The sequence below is a fragment of the Hemitrygon akajei genome, chromosome 1 (genome assembly GCF_048418815.1).
Source record: "Hemitrygon akajei chromosome 1, sHemAka1.3, whole genome shotgun sequence".
Classification (NCBI taxonomy): domain Eukaryota; kingdom Metazoa; phylum Chordata; class Chondrichthyes; order Myliobatiformes; family Dasyatidae; genus Hemitrygon; species Hemitrygon akajei.
In genome coordinates this window covers 94,103,756-94,120,803 of record NC_133124.1, presented here as the reverse complement: position 1 = coordinate 94,120,803, position 17,048 = coordinate 94,103,756, and the positions used below count along the sequence as shown (strand labels likewise).

At 37.0% G+C, this 17,048-nt stretch overlaps 1 protein-coding gene across 11 annotated transcripts in view; it reads right to left on the bottom strand.

Moving 5' to 3' along the window:
• The window catches only part of adgrb1a (adhesion G protein-coupled receptor B1a), a 575,895-nt gene that overhangs the window by 304,837 nt on the left and 254,010 nt on the right, over positions 1 to 17,048 (bottom strand). For 9 of the 11 annotated variants that reach the window (XM_073048159.1, XM_073048205.1, XM_073048135.1 and 6 more), the window contains exon 5: positions 2,662 to 2,826. The exons of the other annotated variants lie outside the window; for them this stretch is intronic. In XM_073048159.1, coding sequence (XP_072904260.1) covers positions 2,662 to 2,826 — 165 coding nt within the window. The remainder of the gene's footprint in view (positions 1 to 2,661; positions 2,827 to 17,048) is intronic. 11 annotated transcript variants of the gene reach the window in all.

The following is a 17,048-nucleotide window of genomic DNA, read 5'->3' as shown; positions in this document are numbered from 1 at the left end:
CCTTGAAAAAAAGAAAAGGGGGCGTGTTCATTGAGAAGTTTACTCTCTCACTTTGGGAATCTGATTTACCCACCTGCTTCAAGCAGGCTTCAATTGTATTGGTGCCTAAGAAGAATGTGGTAATCTGCCTCTATGACTATCATCCAGTAGCAGTAACATCCACAAGGATGAAGTGCTTCGAGAGATTGGTGATGAAACATATCAACTCCTTCCTGAGAAGTAACTCCAATTTGCCTATTGGCACAACAGATCCACAGCAAATGCCATTTCATTGGATCTTCACTTAACACTAGAACACCTAAACAGCAAAGATGAATACATCAGGATGTTCTTTATTGAGTATAGCTCAGCTTTCAATCCTATCATCCCTTCAAATCTTATCAATAAGCTTCATGACCTTAACCTCAGTACTGTACCTCTTTGTGCAAATGGATCTTTGGTTTCTTCACTTGCATATCACCGTCAGTTTGGATTGGCAACAACATTCCCTCCACAAGCTCCATGTGTGCACCAGAAGGCTGTGTGCTTAGCACCCTGCTCTACTCGCAGTATACTTATGAATGTGTGGCTAAGCACACTCCCAATGCCAGATTTAAGTTTGCTGATGACACCATCTGTCATTGTCAAAGGTGGTGACAAATCAACTTTACGGAGGGAAATTGAAAATCTGGCTGAGTGGTGCCACAACAACAGCCCCTCACTCAATGACAGCAAGACCAAGGAGCTGATTATTGACTTCAAGAGGAGGAAACCAGAAGTCCATCAGCCACTGCTCATCGGGGGATCAGAGGTGGAGAGGGTTAGCAACTTGAAATGTTTATGTGCTGTCATTTCACAGGATCTATCCTGGGCTCAGCACGTAAGTGCAATACTGAAGAAAACATTGACAAGCTTCTGTAGATGTATGGTGGAGAGTATATTGACTGGCTGCATCACAGTCTGATATGGAAACATCAATGCCCTTAAAAATCCTACATATCCTAGTGGATATGGCCCAACCCATCATAGATAAAGCTTTCCCCACCACTGAGCACATCTACTTGGGCCATTGTCGCAGGAAAGCAGTATCCATCATCCAAGTCATGCTCTCTTCTCCCTGCTGTCATCAGAAAAAGGTGGAGAAGCCTCAGGACTCACACTACCAGGTTCAGGAACAGCAATAACTCCTCAAGCATCAGGCTCCTGAAACAGTAGCAATGACCACTCAACTTTACTTACCCAGTCACTGAACTGTTCCTACAACCAATGGACTCTCTTTCAAGAACTCTTTATCTTACGTTCTTGATACTTATTGCTTATTTAGTAATTATTTTTTTCTCTTTCATTTTGTATTTGCACAGTTTGGTGTCTTTTGCACATTGGTTCTTTCATTGATTCTATTGTGGTTACTGGATTAATTGAGTATGCCCACAAGAAAATGAATCTCAGTGTTTTAATGAGTGTTTTGTTGCTGCTTTGTAAGACACAGTAAATGTCTTCAATTGCCTCATCTCATGTTACTTCTTAGCCTGCATCCTTTAGCCTCTTCCCACATTGTCCGTATCAAACAATATCAAATCCCAAATGCCGAGGGCTGTGGCGTGAAGCGACTAAGGGTACGAGACTCTCCCCCCTCCCCCGCATAGGATACCAGGTTGACCCCCAGCATCTTTTTTTGCCAGTACCCATTTTTCAGCTGGGTAGACTGGAGCATTGTGTGGTTAAGTGCCTTGCTAAAGGATACACACACTGCCTCAGCTGGGGCTCAAACTCACGACCTTCAGGTCACTAGTCGAACTCCCTAACCACTTGACCGTGCACCACACACAGTGAGTCAAATGTTATTTGTGTCATGGATAGGCCATTTTGCCTCTAAAGTGTGTTATAACATGTCCAGTCACAACATTAAGTAGTACTCCAAATAAGCTTATAATAATCTACGTGCTGCTTTTTGTTGACAATAAACAATCTTTATCATTACATTAATGTAAAGTAAGTGGATATTACATATTTCTAATATTGACAACGAATCTTGAGAGAATATTTACTTTTCTTTTACTATTTCTAATTTGAGCTGCTCAGAAGATATCATATTACCTTTGAAGAACAGTGCATATATAAGTAAGGCAAGTCCTTCCCAAAATAATGGTGACCTTGCATCAGAACAAAATGAAATACGTGCAATGAAGGCTGAAGATCAGGAACTATGACTTTGCTAAATTAGGTAATGTTTGAGAATTTATGAGAATGCTATTCTTTGAACTCTGGATCCGAAGTGAAGTCCAGCACTAACCAGATGAAAATCTCCTCTTCTCAGATCTGTTAAAAGTTTTAAACAAAGCAAGTGAGTCATGTTTTAATCCTGCATTCATGGTAGAAATCTACAGAGTTCAGAAAACTAAGCACTTAGAATTGTTGACGTGGGGCATGGATATGTCGCTCTGATAACATGTTGTTGATCTTGGGACTGGTGCACATTGCTGGGACAATTATAAAGGACAGAAGCATTGCATCAAACCAATGTCATTCTTGACTTTGGGACTTGGATGCAATACAGTACAATTTCCCAGCATGGTCAAGGTCAAAAACCTTGGTAAGTCACAAGTACAGGATAAAATTAAGAAGGTAATTGGTGAAGGCAATGCACAGCAACAACAAGTGTTTCCATTAGTTTAAGCAAACCTGGACACACTGCTGAATTGTTGCATAGTCTCATTTCTCGCAGAGGTCCACTGCACGAGGTGCCATATGGAGATGATACACAGGATCTCATCCGGGTCTGTGTACCCTGCCCACAAGTCGAAGAACAGACAGTCCAGGCGGACCATTCCTCTGCTGCAGGGTCGCCTGAAAAAGAAGATTCATTTGATTGTTACTCAGTTGTGGCTTTGTTGCTGTGCGGCCTTCTTGTTATTGCCGATCACGATGAATGATGTTAAACAGATTATGACAAAAATGTCAGTAAAATAGTTTTAAAAGAACTGTATGCAAGGTGAAAAGGCAAAGCAGGTGAGGATTATGGGGAATTGCATGAGAATGGGGGAAAGCAAAGTAAGAGGACTGCAGGATTGCTGCAAACGGGTAAGAATAGGCAAAATGAAATGCGTTGCTGGCCACATGCTAGTAAGAGTGTGTGGAAGTACAATCGTATACAGTGCAGGTGTGAAAATTATTTAGACAATGCTGTGGGTCAATAGGAATTCCAGTTGAAAGAAAGTGACCTGTTTGCTAAAAATAAGAATACCTCTAAAATACGTGCTTTCATATCGTGCAAACTTTGCCTTAGTTTGACATAACTATTATAGGCATGATTCTGAAGTGGAAGTTTTTTTTTACAATCACTTTCCAAATGTCTAATGTTTCAAAGTAGAAAAAAATGAATTGGTGCAATGGTTATCTTATTGTCCTCTCAATGCCTGATGTACAATGATACTTGATGGCAGAATGCTATTAATGCCCTAATCCCTCTCTAACTATTATAACAGTGGCAAGATGTCCAATGCAGACGATTCAGGTTCATTCTATTAAAGTATTAAAGTACAACTCAGACATTTAAATGCATTCTGGTGCTGGCAGCTCAACTTGGTTGTAAATTAGCTGCAGAGTGAAAATCAATGTTTTTTTTCTGAGAGGCTGCCTTAAATAAGACATGGTATTTGCATCCTATGAAATAGCATCTTGGGTTCAAGGAAGGTTTGAGACATTCAGCAGGATGACAAATGCCATCGAACCAATGAATAACGACAGGAACGGAGGCGATGCATTAGGGGGCTGAAGCATCCAGAACAGTAAACTAGCAGCAGCATCCCTTTTGTGGCCTAACCATTGAATCATGTGATTTGATGTATCGTGTAGAGAGCAGATGCTCCTTTATGTGGAGCTAAATTCCAGTTCATTTAAAATGTTCATCTTGACATATAAATCACGTGAATTCAAATAAGGTCTGTTTTTATTTCAATAAAGGATTATTGATTCTATGGAAATAACAGAAAGTGGGCTCATTTTGTGCAAGACATGGAACCCATGAGAATAAATGTGTTTGATTAAACTGTCATGATAAAAAGCAAAGTCAAGAGCAATTGTGATCTATTTCGTATTTTAAATATTTATTTTTATTACTGTCTTCTGGCCTGTTGAACGTATCCTCGCCTATTCCAGACTGGTGGCAAAATACTTTCCGTCTTTTTTCCAAATGAACTTGAACCAGTGTTCTCCACACTCATCCAGCTGCATTTCAACAGTCTCAGCTAATTTCAGATTTCTAGCTTCTGCAATACCTCGCTTCCACTGAAGAGAATACTTATGTTCATTTCCAAGGAGTTAAAACTTGCCCTTGTTCTTTACTCCTTGTCCATTTAGTCTCCTGCATTGAGTAACTTAGCCCAGATTTTTATGAATATCTCTGGTACTTTTGAAACATTCTGAACGGTTTCATGACTGAAATAGGCTTTGGTACAAATGAAGTCTTTTTTGATGTTAGCAGGGAGCTTGCATTTTCTCCCTGTGACAGTATGGATTTCAACCAATGTGTATTTTTTACCACATTCAGAAGCTGTTCTGGTAAGGACGACTACTAAAAATTGTCCTTTGTCTGTGATGGCCAAGTCATTAGATATATTTAAAGGAGTGGTTGATAGATTCTTGATTAGTCAGGGCATCAAAGGTTACAAGGAGAAGGCAGGAGGATGTGTTTGAGAGGGAAAGTAAGTCAGCCATGATGGAATGGTGGAACAGACTCAATGGGCCAAAAAGCCTAATTTTTCTCCTATATTTTATGGTCTTTACTGTGGGGGCATGGAATCAAAATGGAATTGATCGTCTGATGGGAGAGAAGTAGGTACAGAATGAAAGAAAGGGCAATATGGCTCTGCTGGGCACCAGCATGGAGCCAGCCTGGTGAATGGCATCCTTCACTGTTGTAGTTAGTAAGTAGGTCCATCATGATATTTGAGTTTTAACCTCATGCCTATTAAGGAAAATGGATTTCACCACTTTTTCAGAAAGAATCTATTTTCAAATGTCAAGTCATAGCCACAATAATAACTATAGATGAGCATCTATAAAAATATTTCTAGGGATTGATTTATGGGACTTCAAACAAATTGTTGGTATGCAAACATTGCTTAGTATCCGTTATATTTTATCCAGCAAAATTTGATAATTTGTTAATTGACTGTAGGAAATGCAGAACTCATTTTATTGAATTATTTTATTGAAGCAACAGAAGGCTGGAGGAACTGTCTTTGTATATAAAGACTTTATTTGTAGACGTGATCTGGTCCAAGGAGAGAAAAGAATGAAAAATAGAATGTTATATTCACTATTACAACTTGCATGATGAGTGGATCCTGGGCTGATCTTTGCACCCTTCATTAAAACACAAAGCCGCATCCTAGGCTGAACCAAGGGGTAATCTGATCTTGTTAACACATACAAACTGTTGGACAAACTCAGCAATCTGATGAAGGGTCTTGACCTGAAACACTGACTCTTTCTTCCTCTCCAGAGATGGTACCTGACCTGCTGAGTTACTCCAGCATTTTGTGTGTGTTACTCTGGATTGACAGCACCTGCAGGATCTCTTGTGCTTCCAACTTAGGATGAATAGCTTTTCCCTGCATTATGAACTGCAGAATTCAAATCATATATTTGTGCTTGGATCCATGTTTTTTAGAATTCCAGTGTATTCTCAAATTTCTAGTTGAGTTGTTATGAAGACACATAAGGACATTACTGGACTGGACAAGAACTGAGGACCATGACAAGTACCTAGCATGGTATCAATACTTTAATATTTTATGCTATGGACACATGAACTTCTCTCCTATCCTCTTAACATTTACTCAGCTCCAAGAATTACACAAAAAAACTTGAAGCAAGCAAGAGTCAAATACCAGTTTGTTTTGAGACCCTATCAGACAAACCATTATCACCTGAAGCTCTGTCACATTTATGCAGAGGCTCCAGCGGAGAGCAAACCATTAGTTTCTGGTTTTCAGTATCTATTTTTTCCATTGATACCCAAGGATAAGATATACTTGAAGTCTTGTGGTTCTAATGATACCCATGAAGAATACAAGAACTTAGAAAGCAGGAGCAAGATTAATTAATATTCCCCCTTAAGTTTGTTTTCCTATTCAAAAAAGTCACAGCTGATCGATACTGTGCACCATATTCCAATCTGACATCCATGCCCTGTTAGTCTTTCACAGCCTTGGACCAGGTACTTCCTGTTGAAATTCACCCCAATGCTGATGCCACTTCCCTATTGTGTTCTTTGAATGTTGGAACTGGAATTTGAATTGTTGTATTAGTGTCACATGTACTGTGGTACAGTGAAAAACTTAGCTCGGATACTGTCGATACAGATCATATCATTACAAAGTGCATTGAGGTAGCACAAGATAAAACAATAAAAGAATGCAGATAAAAGTGCAACAGCTACAGAGAAAATGTAGTGCAGATAGACAATAAGGTGCAAGCTCATAATTAGGTAGATTGTGAGATTGATGAATTAATTACTTGCCAAAGGGAATTGCTTTAAAGAGACATGACATATGCACTTCAGGATACATTCACATTGCAACCAAGCAGTAAATCAAGCTAAGAGTAGTGAAGCCAAAATAATTCAAAGGGGCCCCTCAGATACTGATTTTAAATGTTAAAATGTCATTTACAATCATATAAACCTCATTGCTGGAAACTCATTTCACAGAGAGAAACTTCCTTGAACTGTTACTTACAACTCTTAGATCCCATGATTTTTGTAACACAATGCTCCTGCTGTTCATGGGGTTCTGGGGCCACCTGTACATTGTGCTTGGTAGATGCTGATATCTCCCCAGAGATTCATGCAGCATTGCTTCCTTCCCTGTGTGTTGACTTTTCTTATCCAATGGCATGAAGGAAGGAAATATTATAACGACACTGACCTACTACATACAGTATTTCTATAGGTTGGTGTGTAAATCTCATTGCCACTTCCAGTCCAGTAGGTGGCAGTGTTTATGAAGGGTATAGGTTGGATTTTAACAGGAGTAAACAGAGTTAATATCTTAAAGCAAATATGCCATCTTTTTACGATGATTATTTTGGCAATTTTTGATGTGGATGAGCACAGAAGATACAGGCAATTTTGTATAACAAATTCAACTATTTTCGGAAAAAATGAATTTCTCTTCTTCTCTCCTAAGTAGCTGAACTTTTATTTTGTCTCATTGTTTTATAGTACGCGAGGTCGAGCATCATTTTTCTAAATTAGTGAGTGTATCTTCTTGAGCTCAGATTCCGTACACACAGCCAATCTTCTTTTTCTTACTGTAGCCAAAGTCATTATATCCACAAAGGTTTTTCAGATTAATTTAAATCAACATGACAAGAAGAAAAACGTATTACAGAGATAGGTAAAAGGAAGGACAGAAAGTAGTTTCACTGAAGCATGTGATTAACTTTTACTGGGATATATATTCTGCATTTTAAATTTACTAATGCTGTTTTTGTGCTGTCAATAGTTGGCTGGGTCAATTGTTAGCTCAGAAAGGTTATAGTGAATTAACCAATGTCTGTGACTAATAAACAAGCTTTGTTAACATTAATCAAATCATTAAGAAAGTGACTCCATAGAACATTACAGCACAGAAACAGGCCTTTTGGCCCTTCTTGGCTGTGCTGAACCATTTTTCTGCCTATTCCCACTGACCTGCACCTGGGCCATATCCCTCCAAACCCCCCTCATCCATATACCTGTCCAAGTTTTTCTTAAATGTCAAAAGTGAGCCCACATTCACCACTTTATCTGGCAGCTCATACCACACTCACACCATTCTCTGAGTGAAGAAGCCCCCCCCAATGTTTCCCCCTTCACCCTTAACCCATGACCTCTGTTTTTTTCTCCCCTGGCCTCAGTGGAAAAAGCCTGCTTGCATTCACTCTATCTATACCCATCATAATTTTATACATCTCTATCAAATCACCCCTCACTCTCCTACGCTCCACTCTAGAGAATAGATTTGGAAATATTTGATTATGGATTTCGTCCAGGAACGTGATGCACCTATTCTTCCTGTTTATGGCAAACCTATGGCAAACCGTTTTCACTGAAGTTGATTCACTCTGAAACTCAACAATATCATTCCAAGGCATTTAGTGACCTCTCTACCGATTCCTATCATTAATCAGACATCTAAATGGACATTGTACCGATGAACATTACATCACCGCCCTTTTATTTCTGTTTTTTTTGCACTACTTATTTTAACTTAATTATTTAATACATACACACACACACACACACACACACACACACACACACACACACACACACATAAAGTAACTCAGTTTTTTCTCTATTTATTTATCATGTATTTCATTGTACAGCTGCCATAAAATTAACTAATTTCACAACATTTGCCGGTTATATTAAATCTAGTTCTGATTTATGAAGAAGCCTCAAGGTTTAAGTCAGCTATCTGAGTTTCACACATGAGGTAAATGTAGATCAAGTTCAAGTTTAATTGTCCATCAGCCATACATGAACACCCATGAATACAGGTTACCCCGGGGCCAAAATGCAAAACACATACCAAAAGTCATTCACAGCACAAGGCACACATAGTATATATAAGACAGCAGTAAAATACAATCACACACACACAAAATTTAGTACGTCCCTGAGTCTTTTTTCTTTTTATATCTTTTTATTAATTTTAAACGAACACAAGATACATAGATACAGAGAGTTTGAGAATACATAATTAATAGGTTAAAGTATAAATACAAATAGATGATAATCCATATATAATAACCTCCCAAACTCATAGTGATTATGAAAAAAGGAGTAAATAAGAAAAAAAAACCCTCCAAAAAAAACCTAACCAACATGGGCCATTGCATTATGTCAAATATAGACAGCAGCGTCAATAACACCGTACCTCCATCCAAATAATTAAGGATAATAAAAGTAAGGTTTAGGAAAAGTCAGTTTAGCTCATATGAAAATGTTGAATAAATGGTTTCCAAGCTTCTTCAAATTTAATTGAAGGGTCAAAAGCAACACCTCTAATTCTTTCTAAACTCAAATAAGAAATAGTTTGAGAAAACCACTGAAATATGGTTGGAGGATTAATTTCTTTCCAGTTCAATAGGATAGATTTTCTAGTCATTAATGTAACAAATGCAATCATCTACCGAGCTGAGAGGGATAAACAACTATTATCCACCATTGGTAAACCAAAAATTGCAGTAATAGGATGCGGTTGCAATTTAATATTCAGAACTTTTGAAATAATACCGAAAATATCTTTCCAATAATATTGCAAGCAGGGGCAAGACCAAAACATGTGGGTCAATGAAGCAACTTCAGAATGACATCTGTCACAGGTTGGATTAACATAAGAATAAAATCGAGCAAGTTTATCCTTAGACATATGAGCCCTATGTACAACCTTAAATTGTATTAAGGCATGTCCAGCACAAATAGAAGAAGAATTGACTAATTGTAAAATTTTCTCCCACTGCTCAGTGGGTATAAGACAATGAAGTTCTTTTTCCCATTCCTTCTTAATTTTTCCTGATATTTCTGGCTGTATTTTCATGATCATATAAATGATGGCTACTAAACCCTTCTGGCAAGGATTTAGAGCTAAAATGTTTTCCATAATGTCCATTGGACATAATTTCAGAAAAAAACTGTAACATGTTATTCAAGAAATTTCTAACTTGCAAGTATCTAAAAAAAATGAGTTTTAGGCAAATTATATTTATTAGATAGCTGCTCAAAGGACATAAAACTATTGTCTAAAAAAATCACGAAAACATGTTATACCTTTTGTTTTCCATAATACAAAGGCGTGATCCATAAAAGAGGGCCAAAAAAAAGTTAGATATAATAGGGCTTGATAAGATAAACTTATTCAAGCCAAAGAATTTACGAAATTGAAACCATATTCGTAATGTATGTTTAACTATAGGATTGGTTATTTGTTTATTCAATTTAAATAAAGCAAAAGGAAGTGAAGATCCTAAAATAGAAAACAATGAGAAGTCTTGTACAGATTTACATTCCAAATTTACCCATTGTGGGCAAGATACTATAATCGATTCTTGTGTCCAAAATATTAAATATCGAATATTAATTGCCCAATAGTAAAATCTCAGGCTTGGCAAAGCCAAACCACCCTCCTTCTTAGGCTTCTGTAAATATTTTTTACTTAATCTAGGATTTTTATTCTGCCACACATACGAGGATATTTTGGAGTCAATAATATCAAAAAAAGATTTAGGAACAAAAATTGGTAATGCTTGGAATAATTATAAAAATTTGGGTAATACTATCATCTTAATAGCATTAATTTGGCCAACCAATGACAAAGATAATGGGGACCACCTGGTAACAAGTTGCTTGATTTGGTCAATTAAAGGTAAAAAAATTAACTTTAAATAAATGCTTATGTTTCTTGGTAATTTTAATACCAAAATAAGTAAAATGATCTGTAACAAGTTTAAATGGTAAGTGTTTATAAATTGGAACTTGCATATTTAATGGAAATAATTCACTCTTATTAAAATTCAGTTTGTAACCAGAAAAGCTACTAAACTGAGTAAGCAAGGACGAAATAGCAGGAATAGATCTCTCAGGGTCAGATATGTATAGTAACAAATCATCAGCATATAATGATAACTTATAAGTCCCTTTCCCACGAGTAATACCAAAAATATTAGGTGATTCACGAATGGCAATGGCTAAAGGTTCCAAAACAATGTCAAATAATAAAGGACTTAAAGGACAGCCTTGCTTCGTACCACGGGATAACTGAAAAAAAGGAGATCTCTGATTATTGGTAAGAACCAAAGCCAAAGGTTTATAATATATTAATTTAATCCATGATATAAATTTTAAACTAAAATTAAAATTCTGCAACGTATTAAATAAATATGGCCATTCAACTCTATCGAACGCTTTTTCAGAATCTTAGAAAATAACACATTCTGGTATTTTAGATGAAGGAGTATAAATTATATTAATTAATTTTCTGATGTTAAAAGATGAATAACAGTTTTTAATAAATCCAGTCTGATCTTCAGAGATAATTTAAGGTAATATATTTTCTAATCTAGTGGCCAAAATTTTGGTAAAAATCTTAGAATCCATATTCAGCAAGGATATAGGCTGATAGGATGCACATTCAGTGGGGTCTTTATCTTTTTTAAGAATTAGAGAAATGGAGGCATCATAAAAAGATTGTGGAAATTTACCTACAGTTAACGCATCTTTAAAAATTTTACAAAGCCAAGGAGAGAGTATAGAAGAAAAGGATTTCAAAAATTCCGTAGTATAACCATCCAGACCAGGGGCTTTACCTGAATTCATTGAAAAAATAGCCTCTTTTATTTCGGTTTCTGTAATAGGTGCGTCTAGAAATACACTGTCTTCTGTTGTTAATTTCGGGATATTCAATTTTCTTTAAAATTCATCCATTATGGAAGAATCCTCAACAAATTCTGATTGATATAAAGAATTATAAAAATCTTGAAAGGCTTTATTTATCTCTTTATGATCAATCGTCAAAGTGCCATCTTGTTTACGAATCGGTGATTTGTCGTTTAACCGAAGCAATTTTCAATTGATTAGCCAATAATTTGCCAGATTTATCTCCATGTACATAAAACTAGGTTCCAGATTTAATTAACTGATTTTCAATCGAAGAGGATAATAACAAACTATGTTCCATTTGAAGTTCAACTCTTTTTTTTATAAAGTTCTTTACTGGGGGTCACTGAATAAATCTTATCAATTTCTTTAATTTTATCGACCAATATTAATATTTCAGAATTAGTTTGTTTCCTAACTCCAGCAGAGTATGAAATAATCTGTCTGTGAATAAATGCTTTAAAAGTGTCCCATAATGTTCCAGTAGAGATCTCTTCTGTAGAATTTGTTGAAAAAAAAATCAATTTGTTGTTTAATAAAGTTAAGAAAGTCTGAGTCCTGCAGTAAAATAGAGTTGAACCTCCAAGATTTAGCATTAGAAGATGAATCCATTGTCTTAATAGATAACTTCAAAGGTGCATGGTCAGAAATGGTAATGGAATTATATTTACAATCGATAACATCTGTGAGTAAACGATGATCAATAAAGAAGTAGTCAATTCTTGAGTAATTATGATAAACATGAGAAAAGTATGAAAATTCTTTATCATTAGGGTGTAAAAATTGCCAAATTTCAGAAATTTTAGATTCAACCATAAAGGAATTAATAAGATAGGCCCATTTATTCAGAAAAACCTGGGTGCGCTTAGATCTATCCATTGAAGGATCTAAGCAACAGTTAAAATCCCCACCCATTATCAACATGTATTCATTTAAATTAGGAAAGGATGTAAATAGACATTTAAAAAATTCAGGACAGTCAGTATTTGGAGCATAAACATTAACTAAAACAACTTTTTGATTGAAAAGTGAACCAGTGACAAGCAAAAATCTACCTTGTGGGTCCGAAATTGTTTCATAGTGTATAAAAGAGGTTGAAGAGTCTATAAAAATGGAAACGCCTCTTACTTTGGCTTGGGAATTCAAGTGATACTGTTGTCCTTTCTAAAACCTAAAAAAACATTGACTATCCACCTTCCTCACATGAGTCTCTTGTACAAAGATAATATTAGCATTCATTCTGTGGAATACTTTGAATATTTTTTTCCATTTGATTGGATGATTTAAACCATTAGTATTCCAAGAAACAAAATTAATAATCTTATCCATATTGCCACTATTTATCGCAGTTAACAGATAAGGTTTAAAAAAAAGATGAACTCACGAATCCAGAAGAGGGAAGTAAGTTCAAGGAGGAACTGGAAGTTATGACACTCCAACCATTTTTGTAGTTTCGAGTCAGCCCATGAAGTAGAACTAAGCGTGAAGCAAGCAAAAAAAGAGAATTCCCCACCCCCACCCTCGAAACCCCAGAAAAAAAGCCAAAAAGAGGCAAGCAGGCAAACTAATACTAACTTTACCCCCATGTCTCAAGACGGCAACTCAAACGAAAAAATAAAAAGACACAAACCACCCATATTTTTTAAAAAGGGGTTAGTATAAAAATGATTGAACTATAAAATTAGTGTTATATATATAAAACAAAAGGATTAAAAGAAAAAAACTAAAATGTTAAAACCCAGGAATGGATAATATTGTATTAGTATTTTAAAAGGAAGTCCTTAATCTTGTTCAGACACATCCAAATGGATGTGACGTATCCAAGCACCAAGGTCTTTTGGGAAAAAGAAACATCTTAGGAAAAAGTTTTTTTAAAAAACCTTAATATTTAAATGTTAGAGATATAAAAAAGTGTATATAAACTTAAAAAAAATCTATTAAGTTATTTTTAAAATGAACAGAATAATAATATAAAAAGAGCAAACTCAGAATAAACCAAAAAAAACAGACCTTTACTTAAGTGTGTAAAAAATACACTATCAACCATCACATAAGAATCATCAAATTATAAAAAGTCCGAATCTATAGACTAATTATTAGCATAAAGAAAAAAGTTAATACAAATAGTAAAAATACAATACATTAGTCAACTCGTAATGAAAAAAGTACTATTCTTCAAGGAATCTTTGAGCATCCACTGTAGATTTGAACAACCGACAAGTCTCATCTTTGAGAGTAACTCTCAATTGTGCGGGAAATAGCAGCACTTGTTTGCAGCCTTTCTGATGAATTTCCGACATAACCGATTTAAAGCGATTCTTGCCCTCAAAACTTCGGGACAGTAGTCTTCCAGAATACGAAATTGGAAATTTTGAAAGCTGATCATACCCTTTTTCCGGGAAGCCCGAATCAGACGTTCTTTAGTATGAGGATAATGAATCCGGAGAACCGCTGGTCGTGGTTTCATACCTGGAGCTGGTTGAAAACGAGAAATGCGATGTGCACGGTCGATTATTGGAGGGGTATCCAGAACTTCTGAGCCGAATACGTCCATTAAAAATTTAGAGAAAAATACAGTCAGATCACCGTTCTCAAAATTTTCCGGAATCCCAATTAGCCGAAGATTTTGTCTTCGAGACCGGTTTTCAAGATCAGTAATTTTAGATTTATAACGATCCAGCAGTTGAGAAGTCAAAGATTGCTGTTGTTCCAAAGTTTCAATTTTGCGATCTCTCTGGCGAGCGGCATCTTCGAGAGCTAAAATTCCTGCTTCTTGTTGTTGAGAATCCGTTGTAAGTGATTGAAGTTTTACATTGACTGTCTTTAAAATTTCATCAAGCATAGAAAGCTTTGGGGTTAGTTTATTCTCCAGTTTTTCAAGTCTCTCGTCCATAAGTTTCGCAATTGCTTCCAAAGTTAACGGTTCTTTCACTTGTTTCGATTCCTTAGGTTCTCGTTGTTTAGACATTTTAACGAGTTGAAAAATAATTCCAACAGTTGAAAAAAATTTCATAAGTATCAACCCCTTTAGAATAGGTATAAACAGGTCAATTAGGGGGTGATTGTAGGTAAAAAAAAGTAAAAGGATTGGAGCAAAGCCTAAAACAGTCTCACTCCATAAGCGCCATCTTGAGACCTCCTCAAGTCCCTGAGTCCATGAATGTTGCAGCAATCTGCAGCTGAACACAGTATAATTTGTCCCAAACAAAAGAAAATCTGCAGCTGCTGGAAATCCAACCAACACACACAGAATGCTGAAGGAATTCAGCAGGCCAGGCAGCATCTATGGAAAAGAGTACAGTCGACGTTTCAGGCTGAGACCCTTCATCAATATATATCGTCTTTGGCCAAGCAAGCACTGCAGAGAAGCATGGACTCCAGCATAGACACTGTGCCACCCTGCCTCCAATGGAGCACACCGACTCTGATGCCTCTCTTCTGGATGGCTGCAAACAGGTGACATCGCATTTTCTGAGGCCTAGTCCTTGAGGCCTCACAGCTCCCCCGCCAGTCACCAATAAATCAGAGCATTGGACTTGCAGTATTCCACATTACCAGTGTCCACCAGGGCTTTGCGATCACAATAAAGGTGACTAAGAAAACTATTCACTGTAAGACTGCACACCGCCTTCGTGCACCGATGCCTCCCTATGGGAGGCAGTAGCAGAATCTGCACCAAATCCAGCTCCTTCAGCTTCTCTGCCAGCAAGCAACTCACTGATAGGGAACCTGCAGTACCTTAAGTTCTTAATGTCCAGTAGGGTCTTGTAATCATAAGAAATATGTTTGAAAAAGACAATAACACCTTTGGTTGGCCCCATATAAAGCACTGCATCTGAATGTGCCTCCATCTTACCAGTTTACATCTTACAGATGATAGAAAAATGATAAACACACAGAGATGAGTTACAGTCTGTAGGTCTTTAGTACATTGATAAACTATTTGAGATTCATTCCCACAAACATCTGAGCAGACTCTTGTGGTGGCGCAGAAGTCCTTCGGTAGTCAATACAGTGAGGATGTTGGGCCAGTTTCTGCACAGGCTGTTGCTGGAAATGGGCCTGTGGTTAGCCTGGCACTTTTGTTTCCAATATTTCACAGCTCCCTGATTTAAGACTGCTAAATAAGCTTATAAATAAAAACACAAATGGCCTTAATCATTGCCTTGTAAATTATATTTCCTAAATTGGGTGTTAGCAAATACAAGATGGTAAATAGTCAATTACATTCTATTTCCTGAGTAAGCCTTTTGTGAATTGCTCTTTGGATATTACAAATAAGAGTTTCAGGGAAATAATTCCCAAGGTAAATAACTGAAATAAAAGATTTTAACAGCATTCCATTCCTTAAGCAGCTGAGTCAAGGGACAAGGAGAGAAATGTTTGGAGATGCTCACTCTCCTACTTCTGTAACTTTGCCAGAGAACCAGTAAATCTTTCATAGTTTCTCAAAAAGTTCAACGACGTTTCTGCTAAATCTACAATGACTTGACCCCATCCTGACACTCTGAAGGCATTTCCTGCAATGACTCCAGCAGAATTTACATAAGTGTTTGCACAGCAGTGATCATCATTCCTTGCCACCCCCAAGGTAAGTCCTTTCACCTAATCATTTAATGAAAGTTACATATGTATAAAACTGTGGTGTGTACATTAAAGTAGTTCTTGACTTCGAATTTATTGGGCCACAATACCTATATTTCCTGCCCACATTTGCAATGGTACCATGGAAGCCAAGGAAAGAGAGATCACAGAAACATACACTCCCTTGGAGCTATTGTAGCTGTAACACTTAAATAATCCAAATGCAAGGACTTTTTTCATTCATTATTGTATTAACAATCCAAGGAGTGTGCCAGTAATTTAGGACAGTGCAACTTAAAGACAATACCTACTAATACAATACCCAGAAAATGAATGTTCAGAATATTTTTGCTGTGTTCCAAACAGCCTATATGGAAGTCAAATCAATGTAGCTAATTAATCCAACCCTTCCCTGGTAACAGTCCCCAACTCTTCTGCACTACATTGGTGGCTGCATTGTTGTTGCTTCACACAACCATGCTGTGCTGGTCAATTCTGTCTCCAGCTTCTAGCCTGCTTGTAAATTCATTTGCTCCATTTCTGACACCTCTCTCCCCTTTCTCAATCTCTCTCTATCCTTCTCTGGAGACAAACTGTCAACCAATAACTTTTATAAACCTACTGACTCCAACAGCTGTCTTGACTATATCTCTTCCCACCCTGTCTCCTGTAAAATGCCATTTCCTTTCCTCATTTCCTTTGTCTCCGCCACATCTGTTCCCAGGGTAGGGCTTTCCTTTCCAGAACATCAGAAGTGTCCTTCTTCAAAGAAGGGTATATCCCTTCCTCCACCATTACTGCTGCCCTCACCTGTGTTCCTCCACTTTCTGAACATCCACCCTCACTCTATCTTCCTGCCAACTTAACAGGGATAGAATTCCTCTTGACCTCACCTACCATCTTATAAGCTTCCCCACCCAGCTCATCATTCTCTGAAACTTCTACCATTTTCAATGGGATCCTACCACCAAATAGTTGCTTTCAATTCATCAATGCAACCTGACCTGCTGATGTCCTCCAGCACATTGTGTGTGTTCCTCTAGATCTCCAGCATTGG